Source organism: Oculina patagonica, chromosome 8, assembly GCF_052425735.1.
Source record: "Oculina patagonica isolate OP01 chromosome 8, crgOcupat, whole genome shotgun sequence".
Lineage (NCBI taxonomy): Eukaryota > Metazoa > Cnidaria > Anthozoa > Scleractinia > Oculinidae > Oculina > Oculina patagonica.
Genome location: NC_135765.1, coordinates 1,472,049 through 1,482,214, shown reverse-complemented (window position 1 = coordinate 1,482,214; position 10,166 = coordinate 1,472,049). Strand labels below are relative to the sequence as shown.

General features: G+C 41.1%; 1 protein-coding gene and 1 pseudogene across 2 annotated transcripts; one reads left to right on the top strand and one right to left on the bottom strand.

The window, feature by feature from the left end:
• The first annotated feature begins 1,250 nt into the window (after nt 1-1,250).
• On the top strand, nt 1,251-3,796 carry LOC144664094 (retinoschisin-like; annotated as a pseudogene). Its single transcript, XR_013572752.1, has 4 exons — nt 1,251-1,271; nt 1,424-1,881; nt 2,740-3,082; nt 3,529-3,796. The product of XR_013572752.1 is annotated as a retinoschisin-like (transcript).
• Nucleotides 3,797-4,843: 1,047 nt separating this feature from the next.
• On the bottom strand, nt 4,844-10,151 carry LOC144661958 (uncharacterized). The gene is made up of 5 exons (XM_078522678.1): nt 9,853-10,151; nt 8,688-8,778; nt 7,651-7,944; nt 6,984-7,057; nt 4,844-6,060 (listed from the first exon to the last, which is right to left on the bottom strand). The coding sequence occupies exons 1-5, from the start codon at nt 10,086-10,088 to the stop codon at nt 5,031-5,033; spliced, it is 1,725 nt and encodes a 574-aa protein (XP_078378804.1). The 5' UTR covers nt 10,089-10,151; the 3' UTR covers nt 4,844-5,030.
• Nucleotides 10,152-10,166: the final 15 nt, after the last annotated feature.

The window sequence follows — 10,166 nt, the reverse complement described above, 5'->3', positions numbered from 1 at the left end:
AAAATTATTTTTTATCATCATTTTGTCTTTTCTTTGAAAGAAAAGATAATATTTAGTTGGTTTATTTTTTTTAAAAAAATGTTAACGTTTGTGCAAATATGACGATCGTCGCATTTTTTGTCCCCTCATGATCCATATGATTTGTCGAAAGAAAAATTCAATATTATGTCTTGTCTATTATACTTGCAGTTGTACCCGCAATTTTAATTTATTACCTTTTTTTAAATCTTTATTACATTTTCTCTTTACCTCAGAATGAAACCACTGTTTCTCTTGCCTATAATTTTGGTGACACTCTTTTTATTTTACAAGAATATTGTTTTTCCGACCCAGGCTGAATATTCTTATTTTTCTGCCGATTTTAGGCTGAAAATATTCTTATCAACATTTTTAGATAATACCGTTTGACATTTCCGTTTTAGCAAGTATTGCGCTATCAATTTATGTACGGTACATTGAACTGTCATAAGCATCAAACATTTGGCTAGTGCAGGTTTTGATCGATTAATTGGCCGTTTTTATACTAGAGACGAGTTACCCGTCTAGACGAGCTTCGGCAAAAATTTTGTTGCTCGTCTGGTTATGCGTCTCTGGTATAAAGACGGGCACAAGACGAGTTACGCGTCTAGACGAGCTTCCTTTCGGTATCCGTCTTTCAAGACACATTTCGAAAAGTAGCTCGTCTAGACGGGTAACTCGTCTTGTGCCCGTCTTTATACTAGAGACGCATAACCAGACAAGCAACAATATTCTTGCCGAAGCTCGTCTAGACGGGTAATTCGTCTCTAGTATAAAAACGGCCATTTTTGCCGCGTTTAGAGAAATAAAGGGTTTTTTTACGGTCTAGTAAATCAAAGTCATATTAAGTTGTATTTAAAAATTTTCAACTCAGAATTATGTTCTTTTCAAAATCTTAGCCTTCCTTTGTTACACGACTCAAAAAGTGGCCATAGCGGTGCCGGGAAACCGAGACTGCGCATTTGGTCTTGACCGTGCACATATCACAATAGCTATTTGCATTTGAATTGCTCCTTTGAAGTTTGCTCCTTTGAAGTTTAACATAACGGTGACCAGTCTGGCAAAAGTAAGGCTTGCGAATTATACTAATTAAAAATAACTCCAATGATTCTGAAATTATTTTCCACATTTTGTTTGTTAAATTTCAACTGCGATAAATTTTTCGCTTGTTATTCCACACCGCCAAAACATTCTCAGTGACGTGAAACATCAGGTGAGAAATCTGGCTGAAAATGACAAAACATCTCAGCGGCGTAAAACCTTATTCTTAGAATATTCTTAAAAATTCGCAAGTTTCAGCCTCGATCTTCTTATAAACTGCATTCTTATAAAATAAAAAGAGTGTATACCACGTTTTATTAGTATTGCCAAAATGAGTTTTTCTGGTTTTTAATTTGTATTGCAGGGCCACAATGTTCATTCCAACGTGAAGAAAATGTGGATTTTTTGTTGGTTTCTTTTCACTCTTAATCAATCTATAACCGGTCAAACTGGTTGTCAAGATGTACACTCTATATCCGGTTATTCACTCACAGGGCATACGTATCGAATGATGTCACGAGTTCGCCTGATCACGTGCATAGTCACGTGTCAAGATGATCCTGGATGCTACAGCCTCAACTTCAAATCCACGCTTCAACTGTGCGAATTCAACAGTGCAACTCTTCTAAGTGCTGAATCCAAATATTTTGTCCTTTCGGCGGATAATGTATATTTGGAAAACTTATATCGGCCCCCGGTATCGGCCCCATAGACCGTGCAATAACGCACCGTGTAAGAACGGTGGGATTTGCATCACTACTAATTATTATCCAGGATTTAAGTGTAACTGTCAAAAGGAATACATTGGACCGACCTGTGAAGGTAAGAACTTGTGAAGACCTTGTATTTTTAAATGATCAATTAACCTAGATGAAGTGCCGACCTTCGCATTTTTTTCTAAATAAGTGTCCAATAAAGTAATGCAATCTCACTTCATTTCATCCTCGGAGACCCAGGGGCAGTTAGTGGGGCGAGAGAAACGCGAAAATGCGGATAAAAATAGTGCGAAACTGCGGGGGAAAAATTGGCATATAAAAGTTGGAGCGACTGAAAGGTGCCCCTGGGGAAAGAGTCTTACCAGGCCATGGCCAGTTCAAAAAGCTCTCTGAATACTGCCTCCTGTTTTTTCCCTGCAGTATCACACCATTTTTTATCCGCATTTTCGCGTTTCCCTCGCCCTTCTTCTTCTCACCCCACTTGACTTCAAGAATGATCACTACAACCTCATTACCATGAGGTAAAACTGATCTTTGGTGTATTTGATGCGAATAAATTTGAGAGGAGTGGAAACGTAATAAAGAGTTGGTTGTATAAAAAGGGTACGAATACGTGAGAGACGAAAACTATGGTTACTGGACTTTTGCCAGAAGTAACGGGCTTTATTACAGGTTAAATTCTCTTCAGCTTATTTTTAAGGGTGGGGACTTAACAATATAAAGCCATCTATGGAAACGAGTTTCAATCAATCAACCAATCCGTCCGTCAGTCGGTCAGCCAATTAATTAATGAATCCGATGATCAATCAATCAATCATCATTGCTCATTTTGCCAGGTAAATTTTGAGGAGCTAGAGATCACGAAATTAAAAAGGTTTTGATTCACACTGACTCCCAAGTTAGACGGTAAACTAGCTAGATTTTAAACTATATTCCACTGTAGCCAATGGCTGTTATCACGCTAACTTAATCTCGCCGCCTCCAGAGTGTCCGTTGTTTTACATGGGAATACTTGGTATGCAAAGTGGCAAGATACTTGACAGTCAGATCACGGCTTCCTCTCACCAACCTAACTTTGAAGCGTTCAAGGCTCGATTGAAGGGTCCCTCATGCTGGAAAAGCGCTCAAAATGTTACAGGGGAGTTTCTGGAGGTGAACTTTTCGAGTCAAAACAAAAGAAATATATCACTGGGATAGAGACAGAGGGCGATCCACACGCAGACAACTGGACAGAACTGTTCTATTTGGCGTATTCTTTGGGTTCAGTTTGGAAAAATGTTACCCAACCACAAGGGGGAAATATTACGGTATGTGAAAACCTGAGCGAAAATACCGCACTAGTCGTACTTGTTAAGATATGTTATATAATAATCAGTTAGTGTTACATGCTACCCGGAGAAAGAATTCTAAGTTCTTGTAACTGGAGTATGATGGTGCTGCATTGTTTTCCGACTTTCGACATTCTGATTTTCGTGTTATAGGATTCGATTCGCTCTACTTTCAAAGGGTCGTTATTTTCGTTGATCGCTACTTTGGGGTTTACTGGCAACTATGAAATTTCATCGTTAATTTCGAGGGTTGCTACTTTCAAACTTTCAGATTAACACACTGCAGGACTTCCGAGGGGTTACCTGCTAGGCGCTGAGAATGGAAATTGCTGGTGCACTGGACAGCAGTTTGTGATCTTAAAAGAGCCCAAAGCCCAGCGGCGGACTGACTACATTTAAAACGTTTTCTTTCTTTTTTTTTGCAGATATTCAAGGGAAACAGTAACCGAAACTTCTTCAGCCATCACTTATTTTCTAAACAAAGCTTCCACGCTACAGCTGTTCGCATCTATCCTCTCAAATGGCACGGAAACATGGCGCTAAGACTAGAGCTGTTTGGCTCCTGACTGAAAACAGCTGTTTCATCTCGTCACCATATCTGAGCTTTTACAGCATTAGGACAAAATAAGTTTGAAGCGAACGGTTTCAAGGGCTTATCACTTGGCTTATGACCCCTCCCCAAAATTAGCGCATACACCCCCCCCCCCCAAAAAAAAAATATCCCAGGCGCAAAATAGCCCTCCTTCAGTATTTTGAGCCTTGTGATACTCATTTACAGACTGTAGCAGAATCGTTTTCTGCATTTCTTCTAAATGTTGTTAAGCGAGTTTTCCATGCGGTATTCTGATGCGCACAAAAACTTACTCAAAAACTGTGGCAACTCAGCTTTGCCTTGAAATTACTCAAAGAAGTCGCTTACCGTAATTCTAGGGGTAAGCTGTTCAACAACTGAGCACCACTGTATGAAAAACTTTCCTTTAAATAGTCAGTGCGTGGTTGTGGGAGGGCTAATTTGTTTTCAGTGCCCCTTAAACGGTACTGGAGCATTCACTTGAAGTCAGATATTTTGGTATCAGCCCATACTAGGTCTTGTACATCATGATAGCTTTAATATAATTCTGTTCATAGAAAATAATGAAAATGGCTGTTATACTTTATTCCTACATTTATATTATTTTATTGTTTGTATCTTGATTATCTTGATAATCTCGATAAAGATATATGTATTATTAAAAAACTAATTATAAAAAACGCTTCGAGTATGAGCTCTTCGTCGGAACATATCAATCTATTGTAGGAATAAGTATATCCGTAGATGAATATTTACAATAGTTAAGTAAAAGAAATAGTTACAAAAATAAAGTGTTATTTTTAACAAAAAAGTTAGCAACTTTGTTTATACGTGGTCTGATCAAGTAAGAGGCTTGTGTGGCCGTGTACATGAAACAAATTAATGAAGATGAACTTTTCAACATGACACGAGCGTGGGACAAAGAAAAATTCTGAGTCTCCGACGGGAATCGAACCCTTGGCCTCCAGATTACAAGTCCAGCACCCTAACCTTTGGGCCACGCTGCCTTCTCCTAAATTGATATATTTACCATGTTTACTAACCACGTCTAAATGGGCGACAAATGGTGTATTTGTGCGTGGTCAGATTACAAATGCAGTGTTAATGGGTGGCAGAGACCATACCTTAGTGTCCCTTTATGCGAGGTGTCCTTTGGAGGTTACAGTGTTCATGTGTGGCCAGCTAGGACCATGACTCGGTGTCGCCTTATGAGAGGTGCCCCCAACCCCACTCCTGGAGTTTACAGATAAAGTGTTTATGTGTGGACCGGGATACTTATAAGAGGTGTTCCCTTCCTGGGGTTGCTTTACGGCCGGGGCGGCTTTACCATGTTTTTTTTTTTTACCACCTATCACATTATTGTAAACCAGATAATTGCTCGCTTAACTTTTGTAGTGCCTGTTTCGAGGCGGAAAACTTTTTCTCTGTTGTTTTGGCGTTCAGTTGTCGAAGTGTTTTCGCCACAAGAAGACTAGACCTATCAAACAAGAAACACTGAACGTAATTTGCGCCGTGCGCCAAAGTCCACCTTCTCGAGGGAAGGATCAGGCGATGCTTTTTGACGTTTATTTGGAGTATTTCGCGAAGAACTTCCTGGTGTCGGTCCCAGTCTTCGTGGCACGCCTCGATCTGTGTTCTCAAATCGTTGAGGCAGACATTTTCGCAATCGGCGAGAAAAACGGCGATTTGATTGTCGAACTTGTGTTTATCTGCCAATAACAAAGCCTCAAGCCCAAGTTGTTTGATATAAATGTACGAGTTGTTAATAGCATTCTGATCAACGATCACTTGTACTTTTTCCAGTACTTCTTGCGGCAGTATTTCAAACACGCGTTTTTTGCATTCTCTGAACACTGGAAAGTTGTCACCATAGAAGTTAAACATGCTGCTGGTTAAATTCTTGGCGAGTTTTATCTGTGTGTTAGTTTGCGGCTTAAGCCGTCGGATTCCCTGCATGTCAATAGCAAACTGCGTGAACAGATCCGATAAATCAACATGATACTTGGCTAGTGTTTGCGTCGCGCTACTCTCAGCAGGAACTAACCCTTTCAAGTCGCCTTTTGCCTCAACTGCGTCAACAAGTGTCTCGTATTTGGGCAACAAATCGCTGATTTTTACTTGAAGCCTTCTGAGTGTCGTGTGGATATCCGCGATATCATCTAATATTGACCCCACGGCGGGTCCATCGGTGACGGTATTGCCCTGTAATTCCGCCGCCTTGCTGTGACAAGCGTTACACACTCGCACGTACAAACAGCCGGCTGGTTCTTCATCCGGGGAACCGATAATGTTGATGAGCGTCCACTGTACGGTACCAGACTCTTTAGCGGGGTACAGGATGAGGGTTTCCGAAGAACAAGATGAGCAGATTATTGCGCCACAAACCCTGCGAAGCAGAAAGCCATATGTCAATTAATCAACAGACACCTTAACATGGGATTAACTTTATTTTCAGTAAAGTTTGCACTTTTCGAGCTTACAATGTAGCCAGACGATTTTCACATTGTCGATCCCCACAAACTCCAAAACAAAAAGTCATCTTCAAGGAAGGATTCTCATTTTAAAAGGGCGTGGTTGTTCGCGCGCAGCAAAATTTGAATTAATCTTTAAGACAGTCAAACGATTTCATGCCTGGTTGACCAAAGTCAACAACACAACATGACGGCAGGGCACCGTGACGGCGGTTTTTTCTTTCTTCCCGCGCAACCCAAAATAGGTACCAAATCATTTCCTGTCCTGAACACTCTCATTCTCGTCCCCATAGCCCTTTCGTTTCTCTTAGCTGACTGGACCTTGGCACGAGAAAACGAAGGGCTCTGGAGGTGTAATTCGAAATAATTCGAACTTTTTTGATTGGCTGTTTGGAACAAATAATTCCTAAACGGAAGTCAAAAACGTAACGACTCTCTCATACATTCTTTCGAAACATCATGACCGCATACAAGAAGACCGGAAGTCCTAGAATCTAGGACTGGAAATCCTGTGTCCCCATAACCCTTTGTTTTTTTGTGTCAAGGCCCAGCCGGCTAAGAGAAACGAAAGGGCTATTGGGACGAGAATGGAACACTCTAATGGGTTTTTAGAACTAGTAGCAGTCCGTCTTTTTAAATAGTCCGTCGAGCGTGCATGAATCGAAGAAAGAGCGCTAGTGAAAAAATGACCGTGAGAAATCTGAGAGAGACGCACGTCTCGCCCCCAGATTTTTCATGGACATTTTCCCACTCGTGCTCTTTTTTTAGTAGTCTAAAGCGCTATTGGCCGTTGAAGTTTTGAAATGAAAAGACGTGGTATTATGCATTGTTTACTCACTTGCAGTTTGATTTCGTCTCGGTCACTTTAAACTTTTTACTGCACAAAGTACAGTCACTTCTTGATGAGCTTGGCTGAAAAGAAAGGTCACAAACAGCTTTAGTCTTTCTACATTAAATTGAAGGGGCTCGTGGAATAAGGCCCTAAGTGACTCCTGATCTAATACGAAATTCTCCCTTTAATTTATGAGCACACACACACGGCAAATTGGAAGGAGAATCTAGCAATTAATCAGAAGTCACTTGAGAATTTATTCCTAGCACCCCTTCAATTGTGGAACTGCCAACTTCACAGGTTAGCTTTTTTTTTCTCAAAATAAACCATCTGAATGCAATGGTCACACGACACATCTCCACTGTCTGGCCAAGACCTGTACGCATGCACACAGCCTATTACCCTTGGAGTGGTAGCCATGGAGAGCTGTTTCGTCCTTGTAAGAACTAATCAGCATGGCATGGGCAGACATAAGGGTCTCACATAAGATCATAGACCCCGCCTTTACACCTTACACTTGGCTATGGCATCCTGATGAGTCCTAACAAGGATGAAACAGCTGTCCATGGCTGCCACTCCATGGGTAATAGGCCCTGCGCATGCGTACAGGTCCTAGACAGACCCTGGAGATGTGTCGTGTGACCATCACATTCAGTGGTTTATTTTTCCTCACCATCCAGTGTTTTGATTTCTGCCATTCCGGGATCTTGACAAAGCTGAAAGCTTCTGTCACAAAAGACTTGATTTTAGATTTGCCAATGTGCTTTGTATAGCCTTCGACAAGCCTTTGCAACTCTTCTTTGACATCATTGTTTTCTTTGAAATCATTCACCGGTTGAACGGGCCCATCAGTGTGATTGTTGTTTTTCTCTCTTTTCTTTTGTTCTCTCCAAATGTGAAATTCTCTCATTAATGAGCGGGCTGCTCCAAATTTCTGGGGTCCCACATCAAAACATCTCTTACACACCTGTTAAAATGAGAATCACAAGTGCGGTTAGAAAATTAAATAGATTTAAACCATAACAAGGAAGAGCCAGAGTTAACTGATGTTTCTTTTCGTGTACTCAGTTTTTCCCCCAAGTAGAGACATCCAAGATTCAACCCCAAAATTTCCACACTGATGAAACAGCACAACAGAGACAAGACAACGGGTAGACGGTAGACCTCAGCCACAAATTTATCTACCGGTAGGTTGATTTTTAAGGACAGCTTGTAGTCTATACAGACAACCATGGAGTCAAATCCCGCCTTACGGACACCTCACTATTACGGACAGGAATTGAAGTCCCGGCAAATAAAAATTACTGAAAATAACTCCAGCTACTACGGACTTTCTCTATTGTGAACACCAAACTGTGGTCCCAAAGGTGTCCACGTACGGAGGCTCCGTACGTGGCCTAATGGTTAGTGCACTGGACCCCAGATCAAACGGTCCCGGTTTGAGCCCAAGTTGGCATCACTTTGTTGTGTTCTGGGGCAGGACTCTTAACTCTTATAGTGTCTATCTCCACCCAGGTGTATAAATTGGTACTCTGGTAAATTTAATTTTAAGAGCAAACCTGGGCTTCTCCATCCGTGGGGGGGGGGGGGTATAGAATTGTCCTAGTCGAAATCGAGAATTAAGCTCTGTCCTGATTGGCCACGGCTTGAATGCAGACTTAACCTCATGTTACCTATTGGTAAGTCAGAGACAGTTTACATTGTACCCACCCTGTAACTAATTCCATTTGGATCTGGAGTTGCAAAGAGTGATAAGCGACGCCTGTATTGAGAGCACTTGCCACAAAACACTTCACCACATCTGTCATAAATTAAAAGATTAAAAAAAATGTTATTAATGTTCCAAATGTTATCCCTATAAAAAAATACTTTCAACTGTGAATGTCTCTACCCACTCTTCCTCCCCTATAAACAGTTGAAAGATGCACAGTTTAGGTCAAATGAAAATGAAAGTTGCGAAGAGTGAAGGATGAGAGTTGCTGGAGAGTTTTCAGTGAGCAAGGACCAAATGAGAATATTAAAGCCTTTAATGTCTCTCAAGAGAGCCAACTTTGATGAGAGCCCCACAACTTGACAAAACTTGTTCCGGGGGGGGGGGGAATTCCTATGAAAGAGGGGCAAGGATGCTCATTGTTTCGCTTAGGGGTGTAAATTTTGTTTTTTTGGTCTCACTTGGGCTGTTCTGCGCAAAACACCAATATTTTGGCCATAATGGTCTCGTTTATGGCTGCACACAAAGAAAATATAAATTGTATTCTTAGTTTTTTGGTATCTTTTAGGGGTCAAAAAAAGCTTTAACCACACGGAGATGAGTCTCTTTTAGGGGTTCTTTTCAAAATTTCCGATGCGCATCCCTGCCACTTCCATATAGGAGTCCCCCCCCCCCCCCCTGCCAGGTACTGGATGCACTTACAGGCTACACAACTGAGAATGGACAAGATATGAGAGTTTCTGTTCAAATGTAAGCAAAAGTTTGAACTCTTGTCATCTGTTGTTCTCTAGAGAAACACCTGGTTTTCTTTTAGTTCTCACCATGGCCTTATATATGATGGCAACTCTGACCGGAGAAGACCCTGGGAACGAAATAATCCCTCTCCACAGACAAACTTTAATACAGAAAATTAACATAAAAAAATATCCTTCAAATAACGTAACATTTTCAAATATGAACGCGATACGTGAAATGATTTTAGTTAGTGATCTTCTGAGAGTTTCATCAAGTCTTTAAGCTTACAATTAATAACTATACTAGTGAGAAAGCGCACGGAGTCGAACTGTCGAAGCAATATAGCTTATAAGTACTGTAGTTATTCTTTAGTTACATTATTCTCGCCTTTCCATTAAAATATTTCTTGTGACAAGTTAACAGCTTTACCTTCGACAGTGATGCTTTCTTTCTGTCAACGTAAACTTCTTCCGACAATTTCCTTCAGCACAGTGCGTTCGTTCCAAGCTCTCGACCCAGTGAGATGTTGAGATCTGACGGAGAGCTTCCGCTTTTGGCTCGGGTCCCTCGTGTTCGTTCAAAACATAGCTAACGGAGCGACTCAGATCTTCCCATTGCGCATTCAGAGACTTTGATCGATAAAAATTATAATTGCCGTGAGCCATGTTGCTGTAAAACGTGTACAAACACCGCTCAAAGCGATCTAAAGATCATCACCTGCAAGGTACTACCGTACTTGGCGC

Excerpts from the sequence above, each read along its gene's own strand:
- LOC144661958 (XM_078522678.1), bottom strand. The coding sequence starts at position 10,088 with ATGGCTCACGGCAATTATAATTTTTATCGATCAAAGTCTCTGAATGCG. Across the intron at positions 8,779-9,852 it reads AGAAAGCATCACTGTCGAAG|ATGTGGTGAAGTGTTTTGTG; the intron begins GTAAAGCTGTTA and ends AATTTATGACAG. Across the intron at positions 6,061-6,983 it reads GAGACGAAATCAAACTGCAA|GGTTTGTGGCGCAATAATCT; the intron begins GTGAGTAAACAA and ends TCTGCTTCGCAG.